The sequence below is a fragment of the Falco biarmicus genome, chromosome 5 (genome assembly GCF_023638135.1).
Source record: "Falco biarmicus isolate bFalBia1 chromosome 5, bFalBia1.pri, whole genome shotgun sequence".
Lineage (NCBI taxonomy): Eukaryota > Metazoa > Chordata > Aves > Falconiformes > Falconidae > Falco > Falco biarmicus.
In genome coordinates this window covers 83,339,784-83,362,236 of record NC_079292.1, presented here as the reverse complement: position 1 = coordinate 83,362,236, position 22,453 = coordinate 83,339,784, and the positions used below count along the sequence as shown (strand labels likewise).

Below are 22,453 nucleotides of genomic sequence, written 5' to 3'. Positions count from 1 at the left end.
AAGCTGAAATTAGCTCAGGCCAAGACAAGTGCAAGCAAGTACTGCATGGACAGACCAAAACCTGCTGCTTTTCCTAGTAATGTGAAAATCCTATTTACTGGGCTACAGGGCTGCCTTCTGGTTCTCCATGTTATCTCAGCCTTTCTGCAGAACAGTGAGTAGGCCTTTTCTATGGATGTGTACTGAATATTGTATGGATATCAGTAGAAACTGGTTCATTTGAAGATACATGGAGAATTGTAATCCAAATGCTTGCTCTTGCTATTTCTACACCATGCGCCTTAACCTCTTGAATGCCATTCAGGTTTTCCTGTGAAATACAAATTCATCAGTATTTGTAAGTGTAGCGTCAACTGGCTGGTATACTTGCAAACTGAAAAAGTAGTTGTATCAGGTTATCCAGCCAAGCCTGGAGAGCAACTTCCTTGCTTCACTGCTGTGCTAATTTTGCTGGAGCCCACAGGCACGTGACACATGCTGGATAAATGTGCTGTAGCCAGAGGCAAATATTATGTTGCCTGTCAACAGCAAAGTTCATGCAGCCAACCAAATACTGCTGTTAGAGGTGCAAAATAAAAAAGATAAATAACAGAGAAATGAAATTACCAACTCAGGATATGGTTTGCTCCTGTTATAGACTTTTGATCACATTATGTACACAGCATTTCAAACAGAAATGCAGCCAGTTTGGCTGTGCCTAGTAAACCAGAAGAATACGAAACAGCTTTCGCATACACATGGGGTAATTGAGAACCCTGTGACCACTAGATTTTTATGCTGAAACCACAAAGGCAGGCTAAGAAGTCCTGGTTCTTCAGAACTTCAGCATTGAGAGCTGCTCTTCCCTGTGAAACACCATGTGCTTTCTCCCCAGTCATCAATTTTGAGCTCTAGAAGCCATGCAGTCAGCCTTCCAGTTCATAGCAGACCGTTAGGCTATTAGCTTGCCAGGTTTGTTCCCCTGCAGTTTTACACTGTGTTTTTGTAGGGAGCCGACCTTGCATAGAAAACCAATCAACATCCAGGCTCTGCTGCTGAAGCTTCTGCAGGGGCTGAGTTCAGCCTCTCCTCCCAGTTCTATGCCACCCAAGGCAGCGCATGGTAGTCCTGCTGGCTTCGGCTCCCTGCGACTGAGAACTGGGCCACCGCTTTGTACTGGATGTGGTAAGGTCATTTATTATTTTCCTCTTTTTCAAGGAGTTTTGATCACCGCTTATATTCTGGGGTTTAAGCTGTTCTCTTCTTTTGGACACAAATGTATTTCCTTACACATTACAGAGCGTATGATGAAAAATATAAATTGCATGGTCTTCTTAATGGGTTCCAAGCTAGTCCTTATAAAAAATTCTATACAGACTGAAGCACAGTGTCCGGTTCCCACAGAATCACTTAGGTGAAAGCTGAGAACAAATCCCTTAGTTCCATGTAAGTTGGTCCCAGGAAGAACAAGCACTGGGGCTCTACAGAGCTGTAACTGGAAAGAATTAGCTTTTGAATCTTGACATGATACGTTCAAGAAAATTTCATTCTGGTTGTGTTTCTGGCTCCTGGGGAAAAATGTAACGATACTGCATACTTGTAGTTGTAAAGAAATAACACTAGAGAGCACTGGAAGTGTTGTGGAAGGAAGTGCTCATTGTTCCTTAAATTGGGCTGAAAACCCATAGTAAGTGAGGGCTGGAGAACCCCAAAAGGGACCTCCCGGTTTGATGTTGGCCATATGCCTCTGTGCTCCTTTGAGCTACCAGAGAAGAAAAAAAAAAATATTGCAGAATCTTAAAACCATTGAATAAATTGCGGATGCAGGGGCATCTGGAAGTCTCTAGTCCAACCTCCCGCCCATAGTAGGGCTCTGATGTCCCGCAAGGCAGCTCCCACAAGGGACCACCCTGTGGGTTTAGCCAAGGACAGGGATCACGCAGCCTCCCTGGGTACCAGTTCCAGTGCTGCACTGCTCTCATGAAGGAAGAAATTTTTCCTTCTGCAGCACTGCAGCTTATGTCCATTGCCTATTTTGCACATCTGAGAAGAGTCTGGCTCCAACTTCTGCATACCCTCCTCCCCATTACATGGTGGATGGTGGCAAACTAGACCCTCCTCCCCTTAAACTTCAGTTCCGCAGGCTGTCTAGACCCTGATTCTGGCACCCCCTCACCACCTTAGTGGATTTCCACTGGGTTTGCACCAGATTGTCAACTTCTCTCTTGAAATAGGATGCTGAAAAGGAGACGTGGTACTCCAGAAACGTCTTCATGACTGTGCTGAACAAAGTGAAATAATCACCTGATAGCTACGGTCTTTTTTGCCAGTGCAGCCCTTCCTTATCCACTTCACTCCTTTGCCGTAGGGGCACATCAGTTCTTCATTGCTTAGCATGTTTTACTGCATGGAATATGGTGCTTGTTTTCTGTGTTCAGGTATCTACTCACAGGCTTTTTCTGTGCTGGGGTATTTGTTCTACGCTTAATACTATTATGTTTCATAAATGTATATATGTGTTATATATGTATGTATACTTTCATACTCTTTCTCAGAGATTTTAAAACACTAATAGCCCATTTCCTGGTGTGCCGGAGCAGAACTATCCTGTCACAGATCTCAGTCAGATCTCATCTCAGTTCCAGAGCTCTGCCCTAATGATTGCAGCGTACCCAGAGATACTTGCAGAGGGAGGAGACACCCATCTGCCCTGTCTTTGAATTTATATTGTAAGCTTTGTAGCTGATAGAGAGAGAAGCAGTTTCAGGGGGCTGCTTATCTCACACACAAAGTTAGAAAGTGGTAAATCTCCTCCTCGACTGCTAAGCTGCTTTCACTTAACTGCAGGAGGCGTTAACACAGTTACCGTAACTGAGGTTTAGCTCCAATCACCAGATGTAGGTGAGATGCTCCCATACAGTCCTGCTCGTTGCTGCTGTCTGGGGCAGGCTGGCATATATACCACTGACACAGTACATACCTTGTGACTCAACAATGTTGCTACTGCTTATATATACATTTGTCCCTATCATCTGCATGTATTAGGGATATTAACTTAAATGTACCTCAGTGGCAAATCTAAAGCTGTTCAATGGATACTAATTCCAGTATCTTCTGGAAGAATAGTAAGCTGTGTGTGATCTAGCTGCCTTCTCTCCATTCAATCCACTCAATTTACAGATAACCAGGCTTTCACAGTGGCGTTACTTCCAGTTTCATAAGCAGAAAGAAAATTATTGCCAAAAGGCACTGTGACAGTAAATTAATACATTAATGGCCAAAGAATGTCTGACTCCACATGTGAGTGCATTTACAGGAATAGTTCTGGAATACATGGGAAGAAGGAAACTGATGTACCTGGATTCAGGTCTTACAGTTAGTGAAGTACCAACCTGCAAATACATGATGCATCAATAATCAGCCTGGCACACTGAAAAGGGTGCTGTGCCAAGGGACCAGAGTGCTGAACAGTCTTCCATCCTCTGCCACTGGCCTGATGAGTGAGCTTGGACAAGTCCTTTTACTTTTGCCCTTTCAATTGCATCCCGGCAATAGTGACATCCCCTTCTTTGCTAAGTGCACTCAGACCCATAGGTTAAACTGCTACCCAAAAGATAACACCTTATAATACATGAGAGTAAGACACAGGAGCTCTACTAGACCTGAAGGAAGGCAGGCTATGTCTGTATGGCAAAATAGAGGACATCGTGGGAGGCCTAAAATAGATGTCAACCTATAAGTCCACATGGTTTAGTGCTGCACGGATGTATCCAGCACATTGCACTATGGTGTATTTGCATTGAACCAGGGTGTTGCTGCTTAACCACAGCACTGCAGTCACGCTGGGGTGATCTGCAACTGTACCAGCACCTCTGCTGTGTTTCACCTTGCAGAGACATCCTCTGTTCTCCAAAGCACTAGATGCTGTTGTGTAGACGTACGGTCTGTGGAGAGGTACAGCACTTTTTCCCCACCAGTCATTCTCCAAGTCATGGATACAGGGCTACAGAAGACCAGAACATACCTTATAACATCACCAGGAACATGCTACCTATGGGAGTGGTCCCAGCAGGCTCACTGCTTCAATTGTGGAAAGGAAAACTAACTCAGTATGTGACAGGAGAGAAGGCAAAATGGCAGTGTGCCAGAAGGGATGTCCCCTAGCTCCTTCCTGATATACCATCACCACAGTGCTCAGGAGACTGAGAACATGTCCTGCCCATATGTTCACCCCACCACTGCTTAGCACTGAAAAATGCATCCAAGGGAATACTTGGCACTTAGAATAAATAATCTGCACAGCAACATCTTTGGGTATTAAGTTGAAGTTCAAAAAGTATTGACATGCCCAAAAGCAACCCAAAATCCTGCACACGGAAGAAACCCATCTCACAGGCTTCTAATTCTTTTTACTTCCCACTTACTCTGAGTTCTACATGCTGAACATGAAGCTTCTGGCATGGAAATATTCAGCTTGCAATCTGCAGGCACTGCTGATTCACTGAGCTCTTTTTTTTTCTTTTTCTTTTTTTTTGGTAAATTCATGGATTTGCTTTGTTTAAATGACTTTTTTTTCTTTTTCTTTTTCTTTTTTTTTTTTCTGCAATGCAGGATAAGAATGCACAGACTTTCATTTATAGCAGGAAGTGTTTTTGTTTGTAGCCCTAGCTCTGATTGTGTCTTCTGGGTGCCACTCTTGCACCTGATTGTGCATACATACAGGGTCTGCTGTGACACAGGGTTTAGAATTGAAACCCAAACTGGGGATTTACTCATGGGATTCACTCAGTTCATCTTGGGAGTGTCTGTGGTGCAGCTCAGCCTTCAGATAGGTCCATTTCATTGTCAGAGCAGCAGTTCAAGTTCTTCAAAAAGTGCACCATGAGGCAACTGGAGCTCTGGGCTGAGCTGCCTTTTATGCGGCAGGAGGTGCTGAATTCTGCTTTGCCGCCCACATCACTGTTTTCAGTCTACTTTTGCCTTTGCATGCGATGAAGGGCACACTGTCACACCCACAGAAGGGGTGTCATCTACCGTTGTTCTCACATTTACTCTGTGCGTAAGTGGAACTGGTAGTTGTGCTAACACCAGAACATTACTAAGCGATGTTGCTCCGGAGCGATGGTTAGAAGTGGAGAGAGCCTATGTGCAATCAGGAGCACATGTCAAGCCGGGGAAGAATGTGAATGTGAGCTCGCATTCAGTTGCCTACCTCGACATAGCCACCGAAGCTCCAGACTGCCAAACTCTAAATGATGTGGAGAGGAATCCTACACAACCACCCCACCATCTTTCCTTGCAGATGCTGCAGGAAAACCTGAACCACCATAGACCTCCGTGCTTGGCAGGCAAACAGGCTGAAAACTCAGGGCTAAAAGATCACTCCCCCCTCCCTGACACTCAGCTGCCTGATACACAGCAAGCCCAGCAAAATGTTTTACTGGTCTCAGCAGCATTCGTGTACTGTAAGCCAAGGATATTAATCAGGTGGCTGAGAGGAAAGAAGAAGGTGAGGCAAGGCTCTACCTGGTAAACCCAAAAGACACGAGGTGATGGTAGAATCTGGTTAAGCCACATGGATGCCCAACCCAGATTACAGCTTGTGAAGAAGCATTTTGATATTTGAGTGATTTTTTTCCCCAGGACGAACAAACCAAAAAGACTATGACATCTGAATGTGAAAGGATTACAGTGGGGGAATGACTAAGCTGAACCAGGCTATTTCTGGAGCATTTATTCTGCAAAATAATAGTAGACAGCAGTGTGTTGTCACAAGCAAAAGGTGTCTTCAGATTCTGGAGATGCACATATGACCACAGTGCAGCTGTGACACTGCCTCAAAAAACCAGAAGAACTCTGTTTAGCAAAAATTACAAGAAATACCAACAATTCATTTTAAGACACACAGCACGTAGTGAAAGAGGCTTGCTTTATAACATTTAACGTTAGCCTGTTAGTTTGTCTGCAGTATTCTCTTAGATAACATGTAAGAAGAGGGTTACGAAGAAGCCAGTGGCAGCCCCTTCTCAAAGGGGCACAGCAAAAGGACAAGCAGCAGTGGGTACACATTGCAGCCCAGAGACTGTGACCAGGCAGAAGGAAAAAATGTATTCCTTCATGAGAATGGTGCAGCACTGCAACATGTCCCCGGGGAGGTCATGGGATCTTTGGCCGTGGAGACTTCTAAAACCTGGACAAAGCCCTGAGCAACCTGCTTGGGCAGGGGTTGGACTAGAGACCTCCAGAAGTCCCTTCTTCCCCAGATGACTCCATGATCCTGCCATACGCAGGCTGGCAGTGCTGCTTAGCCCTGGTGACCTGACTTGTTGATCTGAGTGGAATCGCCATCCCCAGACACATAGGCAGGAAAAAGGGGGCTTTCCATCATCTTCTGAGCAGTGAGTCGTTTTGCTAACAGACATCTTTTGGTTCTATGACGGCCTCTTCCTACAACAGCCTGGATTTTTTTCATCTGTAAGTGCTATCAGCCCTGAGAGATCAGTGGGTCAGACTTGGTGACCTGCACCTGGGTATTCATAAATAAAGCTAGAATTTAAAATGAAAACAAAGACAATAAAGAAAATACTTGCAAAGCTAAAACTATTAATAGTAAAGAAAATGCTTATCAAATGAAAATGCTGTAGCGGTGCACTATCCATCTTAAATGTAAGAAAAAAAATATAGTTTTCCACCAGGATAGGAAGAATTCCAGAAGAATGCCTTGCAAAGGTTTCTACTCGCCCATTCTTTCTAGAAATTAAAATTCACCTTCATTTTCATTATCAGTCCTAACAGTGAGCATAGCATGTAGACTTCAAATCCAAAATGAGAACCACCTATGCCTATTTTGTAAGTTTACTCTGGAAACTAACTGTGCATTAGTAATTTTCTTCGGGCAAGTGAGAATCTGCTAGGACACAACGGATCTAATTGCCTGGTCTGTGGTGCACACTGACTGAGACTGCTTTTGTGTCTGAAGATGTGTTTTTTGGACAGGAGGAGAGGAGAGGAGAGGAGAGGAGAGGAGAGGAGAGGAGAGGAGAGGAGAGGAGAGGAGAGGAGAGGAGAGGAGAGGAGAGGAGAGGAGAGGAGAGGAGAGGAGAGGAGAGGAGAGGAGAGGAGAGGAGAGGAGAGGAGAGGAGAGGAGCGGAGAGGAGAGACATGCTCCCTTAAAATAGAAACAGTTTTTTTCCACTAGCTCAAAAAGACCCATGATTACACCGACTGTACATGATTACATCTCGATGTTTGTGAATCATTTAGGAGGGAGTGATGTAAGAAAAGACTGCTTGGGTGTATACAGTGATGGAAAGAGACAGAGTTCAAGCAACCTGTTGGCCTTCTAGCTCTCCTTTATGGACTAAAGTAAAAAAAAAACCAAACCAACAACCAACCCAATAAGGAAAGTAGGTTTTGGTTTGGGGTTGGTTTTGGGTGTTTGTTTTTTTTTTCTTTTTTCTTTTCTTTTCATTTCAGAGCCTAAATATCCTGCTGTAAAGTATGGTGAGAAGTTTAGGGGGAAGCAATGAAAACTGATTCAGAGGACAAAAGTTTTGTTTCACATTAGGAACAGTGATATCGCTGGTATGTAGGTTGCCATGAAAATAACCTTATCAGTATCCAGTTAACAGTATCCACATCTACATGGTGATCACTTTGTGGCTGATGATAAAGCATCAATGTTTTAGATATGTTGCATACAAACTGTACCTGAGTGGCACTTCTGAGTAATCTGTTCCGTGAGTATCAAAGGTTCATTTTTTTCCCTAAACCTTTTTGTTTCTGCACTTAACACTGTTACCAACGTCAAAAGTAGGAAGGGAAAAGATCAGTAATATAAAATCACAAAAACAAACCTTTTTAATTTTAATCTAGAGTGTCATAAGTGCCGCTGAATGTAACAGAAAAGACAAATAGGCTGTATCACAGAATAAGAACATTATGACCGGTGCAGGTTTGTAGAGCCTATCTGTATCAAAGTCTCCAGGAATTTTCTAAGGGGGAATAAAGCACAAAACCAACAGTGTAGCTCTTAGGAGGAAATGTCAAGACTGTCCACACACAGGTCTTCATGTCTTGTGTGTTCTGAAATGTGTTTTTAGGTTTTAGAAGAACTTTTAGTTCAAACCTGTATGGCTTCCCCCAAAAAAATAGAAGACAAAAGCATTGTCATCAAAATATTCTGCAGCAAACACAAGGAGTTAAAGGCAGCTCAGGCCTTCTGCCTGTGGAGTTGCTAGGTCAAGCTGGGGATAGCTCAAAGAGCTTAGGAAGGGCAGCTCTGGTCCTCATAACTACTGTTACAGTGAAGTATTGAAACATTCTTTTAAAAGGATGTTCATATTACTTTTAATTTTGTATTGATCATGTTACTTTTAATTTTATTTTGAGTTAAATTTAAGGCATCATTAGTATAATCTAAATTCAGTTGTTAAGCCATTATAGTACTTGGAGGATGAAGCAGGTTAGAATTGGAGTTACGTTTTTATTGCTCTGTAGTTGCCATTACATTAGCCCCAAAACATCTTATACTGATACATATCTTGTTTATCTTCCTTTTAGGTGAATAGGTTATGTAAGATTGTGCACATGAGCATAATATACATTACAACATAGATCGCACTGCTTTGGCTGCACTTCTGAGAATCAGCAAAGCTTTTGTACCTGTGTTCAGTCCATTTTTGTGTATTCCTTAGAAACTTTGTTCTGCTTTGGCCAAAGATTTTATATATATATATATACATTTAAGATGAGTAAAAAGAATGTTTTTTAATCTTCATTTTTGCCTCTATTCTGAAGGGCAAGAGATCACTCAAGAAGAGACAGAATGGTGGCTGAAAATAGGCTTTGAAGCTGTATTGAAAGAAGTAACTTCCTTCCTTTTATCTGTTTCTCAGCCTTCCTCAGAGCCATAGCACGGTGTATGTATACTTCTGGAGGCAGGCAAAACTAATACAGGATGCAACCCACGGTATTAAACCAGCTCTTTCCATAATTCAGAGGGACTTGCTTGTCAATGGCAGGTGATATCACGTACGTGGACGTGGCAATGCTACCAAGGGAAAGACCACACATTCCTTCTCGGACATCAGTTCCAGGTAAAACATTTAATCAGCTCTTGGGCGTACACTGTTTTCTTTCCTGTGCTGTCTCTCTCCTTCATTTTTAAAATTGTTATTGGATAATATAGAAGAATGCTATAAAATGCTGCATGCAGAAGTTGTGGGAAGGATGAGAAGTTGCAAATGGTGGAAGAGATCCTCATGAGGTACAAATCAGTAAAGCTACTCCTAAGTCATTATCACTATGGAGTAGTGTCAGTTCTGGCCCCTTGTTTTACACAGCAGAATGAGAAACAAAAATTGTTCATTTCTGAATAATGAGAATAATCTTTTTTTATATGTATATATGAACAGCATTATCAAAAACCTGTTAGAATATGCTCCACTAAATTCCTACTTAGTTCAAAAATCAGATCAATGCATTTTATGATGTCTTCATGGAAAGGGAGTAGTGAATTAACTAGTAAATCAAAAAACTAGTGGCAGTTGAAAGTGCAGTCACTGTCACTGAAGGAAGTACTGAATGACTCCTGAAACCCTCCTGCTCATCCTCTTTAATTTTCCAGTAGTGGTTTTCCCAGAACCACATTCTCAATCTGTGATCACTTCATATATTTGCAATAAAAGACAAGGGATTAAGTCAATATTGAGTGTAAGGAGATGATGTAAACCAAATTTTTTAAGAAGTAATATTTCCACTACTTGGAAGAAATTCATGAAAGCATTTTGTCAAAATTCTGGATCACAGCTAATATGAATGACAGCTTCTCACTATGAGCAAATAGGAAATGCTTGTGGTCAGAGTAAGATGCTATTTTCATGCTTTCAAGGTTCATTAGTGATTAATGTATTTAACTACTTAAGGACACAACAATCGCTAATGAGCATTTTCAGAAGATTTTCTACTTACCATGTAGATTAATAGTGATAATGGTGCTCTAAATGCATGTATTTATATGACAGGAATTATTTCTTATACATATTTTTACCAGACACTAATTAAAAAAAAAATGGGGTTCACTTTATTATACATCTAACAGAAAATACTACCTTAGATTGTATGTACATGTATCCATGGATGCTGTTTGTACTACTGTAACCTGTGCAATGCAAAGCACAGAGGGTTTGCCTAGAATTTTACCCAGTTTCCAAGGTGATATAATTTATTTGCAAAGCGAGACAGGCATCAAATCTTGATTTGAAGACATGCAAAACAGTCCCTTGATCATGCTGTCTGAAGGAAAGGCTTGAATTTGCATAGGCCAGGCTTTAATTTCCAGTGAAAGTTCTCTTTAACATCTAGACAGTTCTTGTTAAACCTTTGTTGCATAGACTTTAGCACTCAATATTTTCTCCCATGAAGTTACTGGCCACAGTAATCAAGTAATTTTTCAGTGCCCTTTTGCCTTTAAAGCTTTCACTCTAACTTCCCGAAGAACTTTTATTATTTTTGTGGATGTTTTTCTGTTCATTCTCCACTGCTTCCATCTCCTTTAAAACATATGGGCACCAGAGACGCACCCAGTATCAGTACAGGTGTTAGTTGTGCTGGCCCAGTTATGCAGAGACCAAAATCTCTTAAGAAATCTTTCCTTCACCGTTTATAACTTCCAGTATCACTCACCTTCTCCCACCCTTATGTTTGGTTATACTCCGACACATTTTGTTCTACTGGACTTGAATTTACAGGGCTGTTGTTGCAGCTGTCTTTATTTATTGTTATGTTAACCTTTTTGTTATTTTCAGTTTTTATTAGCAATTAATTTTCTACTTATTTTGACACAAACAGAAAAAGCACCCAATAGTATTAAGCAATATTGGACCTCATATCAGGAGAGAACATGCTAGAAATATCTGCCTGATTACAATTATTTCACTGTCTTCATCATTAACATATACTAACATGGATTTTATTGCTATTAAAACAGACAAGAACTTGAGCCATATTATCACGCTTTAAAAATTCAAACTAACAAATTTGGTTGCTTGTTCCTTCCTTGAAGTTTTTTTTTCACTCAAATTCATGCATACCTATCCAGCTGGCGATTTACTTCTAATTGCTAGAAATTCTTTGAAAAGAGTCACTTTTACCATAGGAAGAATTGGAGAAAATGCAAAATTTCCAGAGAATTAATTCTGTGCTGCTCAGTCAGCCATTTCTGGGTGTTAGCTCCTTCCCTGCAAGCTAGAAGATCTTTCCTGCATGGACTGGGCTCAAGGACAGCTTCTGCATACCAAATACACTTAGAGCATGTCCCACTCTGCATGAAGAGGTTTCCATGCTTCCTCCAGTTGGGGGCTGGAATTTGAAGCTGATTCTCAAAATGAGGGTCTCAGCTCCAAGGCGATGGGACTCTCTGTGGCAAGGATCACAAGCACTCCCTATGGCACTGTCCCGACTCTGTGACACACTGAAATGTCTGCTGGAGGATGGCTAGTAGCCACATCCCTCCCTTTGCCAAGATTTTATGCCCATCTTGCTCTTGGCCAGGAATGTCTGACTCCCTTGCAGAAAAAGAAGCAGCTTCAAGATGGGCATGGGGGAAAGCACTGCGTGGTCAGGACTCTCACCACGGAGGAGGCAGAGTGGGGTTTAGTCACCCACCGCACGTTCCCCAGATGAACGCTCTGAGTTACAGGTTCCCAAGCTTTAGCTAAGACTTCAGATCACTCGGCTATGGGAAAGCGGAATGTGCTCACCTCCTCCTGGCTGCATTTCATGTGAATTTCAGACCCATAGGTGTAACTTACTGAAGGAGATTCTAAAAAACACGAGGTGGAGGCATAGCTAATTTGCCCTGCTGAAGTATAGCTGCTGTCGAGATCTGATGCACGTGAAAGGTAAACGTGCAGGGAGCTGAACTTCTGCCAAGGTTCTCTAGTAGTTGAGTAGGTGTTAGAAATATGTAAAATTTGGATTTGAGAATGAAAGTCCCTTCACAGATCCAGTGCCCATCTTTTTTTTTTTTTTAGCTTTTCCTTAACTGTGAGAAAGGGATTTGGTTCGGTCAAATTATGCAGTTTCTTGGAGTTCTCCCAAATACTCTTCTTATCTTAAAGTCTATTCAATGTATTTCATGAGAAAAAAGAAGAAGAATATAAAAATTGCTAGTGGCACAGTTGCAAAGAATGTATAACTTTGCAGTCTAATGATAAGGAAAGCTCACTCGTTGAAAAACATTAGAATAAACTTGATAGACTGGACAAACTATGTTAAATAATGTTTAACACAATGTGGTGATAAAATATATCGGCAGCTCTACACCTGGGAGGTGGCACCCAGCAAAGCGATTGAAATGGATTTGTTGTGATCCCGTTCCAACAGGAAAGTCAATGCCAGGCTGTTACACAATCAGTTTGATTTCAGCTGTCAGATGCTCTAAGTTATAAGGACAAGGTGGGTTTTGGATGGTCTAGCAGAGCTTGCTGAGGAGTTAGTAGGTAGTACTATCTGTGGACATGCTTTGGTGGGCTAACAGGTGCTATTTACAGTGTATGTGCTTCAAAACAGATGTTCAAAAGTAGGAAAGTGCTCCAAAAATACAATCAAGGATAAATACAGCCTGGAAATCCAGCTTCTAATGAAAGACTCACACAGTGTTTGCTTCCTAGTTTACTCAGGAATAATTTGAGTCACATGATTGTGGTTCATAAATGGTTCCGTACAAGACCTTTCCTCTAGCAGAAAAACAAGAAGAGTTCAACTCCATCATCAAACTAGCCTACAAGTAGTTGTAGGCTGCTATTAGTTCTCCCCTTAGCTTCTTGTACCCCTCCTTAACCTCCTCAGCCTCTCTAGGTCTTGACAAATTCCACTGTCTGCTGGACCCTCTCCAGCTTCCCCCAGTCCCCCTGGGTGGGGTGGCCCACATCTGGAGACAATGTTCCATGTGTGGCTGGAGCAGCAGTGAGCGGAGCAGTACAGGAACGTTCCCGGCTGTGCAGGCCAGGGTTCTGCGAACGCAGCCCCGCTGGCGGCTTGCATGAGTTGTGACGATGAGGGTGCACCATGGGCTCACACGCAACCTGGTGTCCAGCTGATGGTGAGAGTCCGATGGCTGGCAAGCCTGACTCTTTGCAGATTGAATGACCTGGCAAAAGCACTCCCTACCTGCACATTCACCCAGCAGAAGCTTCCAGTAAAGAGAGATGTCTTTTTGCACTTGGTGATTTGCATATATATTTTTTGTGAAATTTCAGTTTTAGTAAATGACAGAAATCTCCACCTAGTACTAGGGCTCCTTGTTGCTAAACTAGGTAAATGTGTGTAAGTGTCTGGCAAAACTAAAGTTATGTGGTATTTTAAAACCACTTGCTGACTTCTGAGGGCTTCGCATTCAAATGCACCAATACACACTATAATATCAGTAATCCTTTTTTTAAAATATTCAGTTTGCGCAAATATTTTTTTTTGTAGAGTCTGAGAGATGTTCTTTAAAGGAGTGGATCTTTATTCGAGGGAGAAAATGTTTAGCAATAGTAGCACTTTTTTCTAAAACACATATTTTAGAAGTGTCTCCATTTAAAAGGCTAGTGCATTTAAAAGTGTAAAAGTCCTGACTCTTCTTTGAAAAATATTTACATTCTAAGAATAAAATCTTTTATGAGCACTTCTTTTTTGAGAACAGTTACTTACCTACACAGTTAAATATAATTTAGAAATTCTCAGTAGTTCATTGAACTAATTAGTTGTAATAAAGCAAACAGCAAAGTTTATTAGGTCAGGTTCTTTAAAGCACAAAACAACTTATCTGTATGAATAAACCTTATTTGCCAAACAGGTCCTCAGTATTTTTCTTACTGTAAAACCTCTCCACACTTCAACAATTCTCACATCAAATGCTAACTTATCTTAGACTCTTTTCTTCTGCTGAGTTTTTCTCACTGAGATTTTATACAACACAAATTGCTTACTTCTTTTTAAAAGCCCCATTGATCTCAAACTAAGGCTGTAGCACAGAAACTTATTCCTGATTCAGATTGACAAAATCTCAATTTATGGAAAGAAGATTAGTCTACCAAAGGTCTAAATTTCTCCCATAAAAATAGCCAGCAGCTTTACAAAATGCCTAGATAAAACAAAATTCAGAATGTGTTCAGAAAGAGTCCATGTGCATCCAGATCACGCCATGCTATTTTAATGGCTTTTTTTGTTTTATTTTTGCAACGTGCATCTGGAAAGGGATGTTTTCAACCATCAGGTCCATTAATCTGCTATTGCAGGCATCATGCGATAACCCAGCATAAACATTCACGAGTCAGGAAAGCACCCAGCAATCACTTTGCTGCAGGAGCATTTCTTTGAGTGGCAGTTTTCCCTTTGGGATCTCCCTGCTCTGCAAAGCAGCCACGGCTCTTGATGCCCCTTAAGCCCCTATGATACCTCCTGAGATGGCTTAGCAACAAATGGGATGTTTGCTATTGGTAGTACTCAGGTCTTACCCATCCTTTGGTCTGCCTCCAGCCACACAGGACCCAAGTAGTTCAAGCAAAGATTTTGGAGGAGGCTTATAGTTACTTACTGACAGCAGCAGGAAATTGTAAGTCATCACCCTACCTGTTGGTTTTTTTTGTTTTTTTTTTTTTTTTTTTAAAAAAAGCTGAACTAGCAGCTCTGAAAACACATGCCCCTTTTGGTACAGACTCAGACTTCCACGTAATTCTTTATTGTTTCTCTGCTTAATGGCTTGCACAACCACAGATGTCAGCATTTCCCTACTCCTTACAGGAAACCCGAGCACATATGCGGAGCTGCGTGTGAAGCCGAAACCCAAAGGGAGCAGCACATCAGAAACTTCCACTTCTGGTAGCGCAAACTATTTTCTATCATTGTTGGTTACTAATTTTAGATTTTGTCTCTCCCGTTACCCAACAGTAAAACCTGTAATCAAAAGTCTTACTTACAATCTCTCAATAAAGACCTGATTTATCATTTCATATATTTTTTTCACTGGGTTCTCAGCCTACACACTTTCCTTGTAAAAATAATATTGAAAGAGATTTTGAAAAAAATTTTTAAAATGCCTTTGTGCCCTACACTTAAAATTTAGCAAAGAAAAGTAAAATTCCATGGTTTTTAGGAAGCCTCCTGTGAGTGCCTCTGCAGGAGCAGTCACAGGGACACATTTGGCTTTGGAAGCAGGGTAACACCCAGCTCTCTGTGTGCACTCAGTGCACTGGTGATTGTCATCCTCCCTGTGCTGAAGGACAGGTGCCAGACAAGGCCAGGCCCACAGCACTGTGAGCTGAAAGGGAACACTACAAAACACGTCTCAGGCAGCCAGAGGAAGGGGCAGTTACTCATCTCACGCAGGCAAGGTCAGGAAAACAGCAGTTATGAAAGTGCAGCTCTGTGGCTTGTGGAAACTGCGCCTTGACGCCCAGTTTCGTCAGGTCCTGTCTCAGGTTCCTGAGTGTTTCACTCTCATGAGCTGATGAATGCAAAATGGCTGGAGAGATGCTTTGTCAGATGTACTTCACTGTGCTATGGTGGCAGTATGGGATTTTTTACCTTTATTGTGCACTCAGGTAAGTTAGCTTTCAGCCACGACAGGCATATGAACACAGGAGAGCGTGACCACAGAGGAGGAACGTACCACAGACCATCCCTGATACTTTTCTGCATGGTTCTGCATGGTTCTGAATGCTTTGCAGGGTGTGGGTGGGTAAGTGGGAGGAGGCAATGTTTGAAAAAATTAAAGGAGAGAGAATCCTTAATGGAACGGTTGATTGAAAATCGCTTGCTCTGCTGACAAAATGATCTTTTGATTTCACTTTCCTGTATGCAAAAAGGATGCAAATTTTTAATAAGTAAAATATCCCCACATACTTGAAAAGGCAGACTTATTTTAGGCAGATTATTTCTCTGTCATTTCTACATAAGACAGTGGCATACGTAAAGGCAATGTTAGTTTTAATAGTGCAAAGACCTTAAGCTGTTTGTCCCTTTGCCCCTCTCCAGGCTGCAGATACGGGTGCTCAGGCTGGTTCTACGTGGTGCTGGTCCTGGGGGTCCTTGTGCTCGTCCTGCTAGGTGTCATAGCCGTACTAGCCAAGCAATGTGAGTAGATCCTACAATCCGCTTCATCTCTTTGTTGCAGACATGGTTAAACCTCACAAGTAGAGTGATGCCAAAAGAAAAATTCCCTTAATGTCACAATAAAGGTGTCAAGTTCTACACAAATACAGGAAAACAAATGTAGTGTTCCAAAGGGCACATTTTCTACCTGTCATTTAACATACCTTGTGCAGATGAAGGGAAGCTGCTGCAGTCTACCTTGTCATCCGTGATGCTGAAAGGCTGTAGAAGTAGATTTCAAATCATTATGACAATAACACATTCGGTCTTCCTGGCTTACAAGTTAAAAGTTGCATCCATGATGCTTCTTTGAGACCGTTTCACTTAGTTACTTTGTATGTTTGAACAAATAAAATAAAAATCAGACTCCAGATCATTTCATTTCATCAGATTTCTGTGGTACTAGTAATATCATAATCCACGGCATGCTCCAGTTATACAAGAACTGTTCCAGAGAAGATACTCATTTCCTAAGAGAAAAGAGTCTTGAAAAACTTCAGAAAAAACATGTACCTCCCAACCCTCCCTAAAATCTCACCAAAATATTGTGTTTATATTCTTTGTATATTCAACTATCAGAAATGACAAATTTATCTTCTTTTCCTGTACTGTCCATATAATTCAGCAGCTACACCCTTTGCCAGACAGTTGTACTCACCGAGTATATTATGAACTCACAGTTCATAACTGAGTGTGTATAACCTGTGTATAACCCGGCAATGTATACAGCCCCCCCCCACCCCCACCCCCCACCCCCCGCCTCACATTCACAGTGTAACTAACACTGGATATAAAGATTACATCTCCTTGACCCTGTTGTTAACCATAATCTCTTTTTGTTTGTTCGTTTGTTTGTTTGTGTAAGTTTTTAAGGTCAAAGCAGGAAAATCAGAAGGTTTGTCCCACTGTGGTCTAAATAGCACTGGCAATCACATTTCTTCCGAGAAGACTGCCTCGGCGGTGCTCCTGAAATGGCTCATGGAGGAACTGTGTGAAGATGCACAGGGTGAGGAAAGTTGGTCCTTTCACAGCATAGAGGGCTTATTGTGTGCACGCTTCTGTTGTCTCTGTTCCCTTTTCTATGACGCCCTGCAGTTTATGGGAAAACACTGGTACTACCCAGGGAGCATGATGTTCCTGCATAGAAGTGATGACAGGATCTAAACTAACATTTTAATGACGATAGTTTTGCTCCTTTTTATTTATAAATAGTCTCCAGTAATTCCTTTACACTTCCTTCTGCCAGGAGCTGCTGTCAGAAATGCCATATATCATAGATCCTGGAGATCACTTTCCAGACAATAATTGTTCACAGGGTGGGATGGAATTTAGCTTTCCTATCCTTTTGCAAGGATCAAGCAGGGAAAGACCTTCCTGGTCTTTTTATTGTGGATCTATTATTTGTTGGCAAATACTAATGCTTTTCTAAGAACTGATTGCAATGATGTTACTTTGAAACATTAGAGTAACCCAAGACAGAAAACGTGGGGGACGTTCCTCCCAGATGTTCTGCATGAAATGGGAAGTTAGACCTTGAAATAGCAGTGTTCCCTTATTTAACCCAGTTCCCTCTGCAGCTCCATGGACATAGTTTGGATCTCATCTCAGTGCCTGTGCTTTCTGGTCACATCGTGTCAAATCCACACACTCCACATGATGTCACATTGCACCATGTCTCCCCACAAGGGCTGCAAGCAGGAGGATGAGAAGTCTCTTTGCAGCCCTCTGGGTCCTCCTGGTGCTCTCCACCATGCAGATGCACATGGAAGTGGAGACCCCAGTGATGGGCAGTGGGAGTGCAGAAGTGCATAGCACCATGGCAAAGGGACTGGGAAGCTGTTTTGCTGATTGAATAGATACCAAGCAAAAATGAATTCTAAATCAAATATAAGAATAAATAAAGTTTATATTACACTATAAAGGAAAAATAGCACACAATATGATAAAAGGAAACAGTACTAGTTGTTATGCACAATATGATAAAAGAGCAATAGGAACAAAGCATTGGATCATTACTGCAAAGCATTCGTTACAGAGATTAAGAAAAGGATACGTCACCAGTTCCCACCTTAGCATTATCCAGGCCCACACTTTGGTTGGGCAGCCCCATTGCAGCTGGTGCCAGGGGTCTCTTGGTAACTGGGAAAATTCCTAAGCGGTCTGTCCACCTGTAGGTGAGGCTTCTGGCCCAGTCCTGGAGCTGGCCTGGCTTTATACTCAGTGAAAAACAAAAATAGTTTACACTCCCTTATGTATGTAAACTTTAAAAACTTTAGGCTAAGTGCAGGCGTGTGCTGTCTCATGATTCGTCAGGTTCACAGGCGCCCAAGGGTGGTGGAGTTACCGTCATGACAGAGCTGCACACAGGATTTATCATCTGGATGGTCCTGCTCACACCTTGCTTGTTTGGGGGTGCTCAGGACAAACAGCACCTGCTCATTACAGCTGTCCATGACCTCCCTGAGCTCCCTGTCCAAGTTAAGCGATCCTTAATTAAAGACAAAGGCTTTTTCATAAGCAGTCATCAATGTAATAAATCTTCACCGCAGAAGCTGAGGAGGAGTAGCGCTGGAGCCTTCAAACCTCTCTCCACATGCAGCAAACGCGTTTGGGAGTGGGGACTGGCTGCTTTTGGTCCAGCCAGCCACGCACACGAACATAAAACACTATGGGGCAGCTGGAACAAGTAATGGTACGAGCTAATGGTTCCCTGTCTCCACCCACAGGAACAACATGCGAGCTGTGTCCTGCTGGGTGGCAGCTACACAGGGGCAGATGTTACTACTTCTCCGAGGAGGCTGTAAGCTGGGATGACAGCAAAAGAAACTGTCTGTCCAGGAAATCCCAGCTTCTTGTCATTGAAGATGAAATTGAGATGGTGAGTCTTGCAGCAGCCCTAAAATTGTGAGACAGGCCAATAATTGTGCCTTAGCTGGACATTTCACCCAGCGAACATGGCCCAGATGTCAGGTGTACATGCAGGCAAACAAGAGCCCCATCCAGTGCAGAGCATCTGACTCTCCACAGACAGGAGCTTCTTCTGAGAGTTTTAACAGAGCAGAGCTGAAGAGCAGAAGCATCGGAGATGCAAATGGGGAAGCCAGAGTAGTTTTGACTGGGAGGAGGAAATGCTGGGGACTTCCCACCCATTTCCATTACTTGGCTATGGGAAGAGAGGTCTGATTCAGCCACTAAATGGAAATTCAAACACCCAAACCTCCTTCTCATGCTCCCTTGGGAAAATGAGTAGCAAGGTATCACGGAATGGCTCTTTTGAGAAACTCATCATTCCCTGAGAAGCAGGTCTTTTACCTTAAAGACCAAGCTTCTCAACCTGGCTCATTAGGGTGAGGAGCATCACTGAGGATTTTCTTGACAGCTGATAGAAAGCTAGTCAGCCTGAGCATCAGCCTGAATATAAACTCTGTGGCTGGTCCCATATGTATGGGCCGTTGTAATGGGCTGCTTTGCCACAGCTGGATCCTTGCCCTCGCTTTCCATGTGAGGGACTACATGAAAAGCTGTGCATGAAACAGGAGAGTGACCTAAGCACAGCAGAAAAGCTCTGCTGACGAGTAACATGCTTCTACTTGTTCCATAGGAATTTATAGACAATAAAGAGAAAGATACCAAATACATCTGGATTGGGTTGAAGATTCAAGACATGAAGAAACAATGGAGTTCAGCTGAAGATCCCAGGTGATCATTTGTGGGGGGAGGGTATCTTCAGCAATAGCAAAGCTGCGTGGCAATACAACTCTGAATCCAAGCTAATTTCCCAAAGCACAGATCTAGTCCTGCAGCCTCAGGCACCTATTCAGGGTCTGTGTCACAGCCACTTCCAGGTCAGCAGGTTCCTGCTGGGCACCTTTGGAAACAGATGGTTTTTCTGCCTGCAAGACCAGCCACAGTCACAGTTCATATATGCATGAATGCAGAGGGACATTACTACACGTTGCAGCACAAACAAACTAGTAGACTGCAACAAGGCTTTACCATTGATCAGATTCTACTGTCTGTGCTGTATCTCCTTCCTCCAGAGGTCAGACCACACTGCTGCTCCTCCATCTGACACACACAGACACACAGACACGCAGACACACACACAGACACACAATCCACCGCCTTCATTCCTCTACAAATACACACTTCTCCCACTGAAATCACTGTCAACAGACTCTCTCAATTTACAGACCATGTGTTGACTGCCTTTGTTGAAAGCGATGCCTGTCACGCAGCATGGGTGCTGGATCTGTGCAGCTGAAGGGTCCTTCCCCTCCCTCTTACCATTTACCATTCAGCATCATGGCTACACGTGGAGGTTTTCTCATCCTTCTTACACTAATGCTCCTGAGCATTCACCCCTCAGCAGCCAGCAGTCCCTGCTGTGGGTGCCCACCCCACCTATGCGTGGCTGTTGAGGAACTGTGCTTCAGTGGGTTACTAAATGGGCATTACCCAAATGCCTCACTCAGGATATCATCAATATTTTCATCCAGTATGGAATTTAAAGCTGACAACTCATTGCATTCCTTTTGTTGTCTCACCAGGATAGCTAGAGATAGAACTGAGACTGACAAGAACTGTGCTGTTTACAGAAGAAAAAACATGATCCAAGCAGATAACTGCCAGACTTTGAAGAAGTGGATTTGTAAGAAGAACGCAACTTTGTTGGTGCTCTGAGCCAAATTGTCAGACAACAGGCAGAGCTTTTTGTCAGAAGACCCATTCTATTGATAAAACATGTGATGTAAATAATTTCACGAGACTTGCACAGAAATTTGCATTTCGCTGTTCTGTGCTCCATAAGACTTTGTGTGATGCAGACAAAGAACTCAGAAGTTGCAAGGTGTCAGTGTGAAGGTCATGCAAGAGGACAGTACATCTGGATTTGGGAGTGCTGAGCCTTCCCACAGACAAAGGTTGGCAGCAGCTGCCTCTAGGAAGGGCAGGGGAGAAGTGCTCATGTGAGGATGAGCACTGTGCACACGAACTGCCTGATGTGCAGAAAAGATGCCATCTACCGGGGCTGCAGCGTGTGGAGCCCACTGCTGTCATACGTATCCCTCAGGCAGCCACTGCTGAGCTGAGACACTTTTTATTTGGGTTTCAGTATTTCATTGTTTTCTGAAGTTTGTGTTTTGTTTTGTTTTGTGTTTTGTTTTTCTTACAGTCTAATCGTGACTTACAGAAGCCACTTGAGGGCTGGCGAAAATGCATTTATTAGGTAGTGTCTTATACTCACTCAGAGCTGACGTGCACAGCTACGGGGCATACAGACATCAGACCAAGCGTGAAGTGACTCATAACACTTGTGGTTAATAAGCTGATGGCTCCCATCTTCTGATGCTGAACTTTGGGATCTGCAAAAAAGCTCTTATCTAGGGTAAGACAACACTGCAGTGCAAGGAAATTAAGATGATAGCCTGCCTTTCCACCGATATTTTTTCCCTTTATGTTGCAAACTTTTTAACATGGAACAATAGTTACATAGGAATATAGAACATAATTACATACATGGAGGGTATGGTGATGAGGTACTGAAGCTGAAAGCTGGTGAAATTAACATCTGCGGGTGCACTCAGTAATTACATTGCTTGAGCATTCAAGTGCTAAGTGGCTATACCTGGATCTAGAATAAAATATGCTAAGAGCAGGGTGACTTAGTGCCTGTATTATATTTATACATTTGAAAAAAATAACAAATGTAATTAATTGATTTTTAAGGTATCAGACATTTGTTTCAGCTTTTAAAAGCACCTTAGTCTAATAAAGGCAGTAATTTTTCTAGATCTGTAGCTAGCACATGCCTTTGAAACCAGAGTGACCAAATGCAAGGCAAATGTTTGCACCATCGTTGAGGTATTTCTAGCGACTTGTGTTGCAACATTGGGGAAATCAAATAATGTGTAAACAGGGAAATTAAAAAAATAACATAGGGGACAATGGAAGTGGAAATGCAATAATAATGTTTTCCTCCTGTCTGCAAACCATATACCTCCTCTTGAGTATTGCCAGGACCCTGAGTGCTCTAATAGGCCCTAAGGACCCTCACCAACCTCTCCTCTTGATACTTTCTGGGTCTATCAGCCTCTGCCTGAGCTCTGTCCAAGGCACACCTACCTCCAGCCCTGCCCCATCTCCTGGACAGGACATCTGAGTCCTACCTACATGAAAGGTTGGACAGTTCAACTGGTAACTGAACCAACTTCTTGTTTGAATGAAGTGTCAAACGCTTCTGATGCGAAAGTTAATATTCAGAAAGCACAAAAGTTAGTCCCCTTTCTAAACTGTGCATCTCTAGTCTCATTCTCTTACTGCGGGGAAAAGCAGC

General features: G+C 42.5%; 1 protein-coding gene across 2 annotated transcripts; it reads left to right on the top strand.

The window, feature by feature from the left end:
- The first annotated feature begins 33 nt into the window (after positions 1–33).
- LOC130149706 (killer cell lectin-like receptor subfamily F member 1) lies at positions 34–21,911 on the top strand. Of its 2 annotated transcripts, XM_056339652.1 has the most exons (9): positions 34–154; positions 989–1,164; positions 9,003–9,077; positions 14,770–14,847; positions 16,003–16,101; positions 16,985–17,125; positions 18,846–18,997; positions 19,721–19,818; positions 20,670–21,911. In XM_056339652.1, the coding sequence occupies exons 2-9, from the start codon at positions 1,080–1,082 to the stop codon at positions 20,800–20,802; spliced, it is 861 nt and encodes a 286-aa protein (XP_056195627.1). In that variant the 5' UTR covers positions 34–154; positions 989–1,079; the 3' UTR covers positions 20,803–21,911. The 2 variants fall into 2 exon arrangements, with proteins under 2 accessions (XP_056195627.1, XP_056195628.1); XM_056339653.1 differs by lacking the exon at positions 34–154 and having other exon boundaries at positions 750–1,164; positions 8,877–9,077.
- Positions 21,912–22,453: the final 542 nt, after the last annotated feature.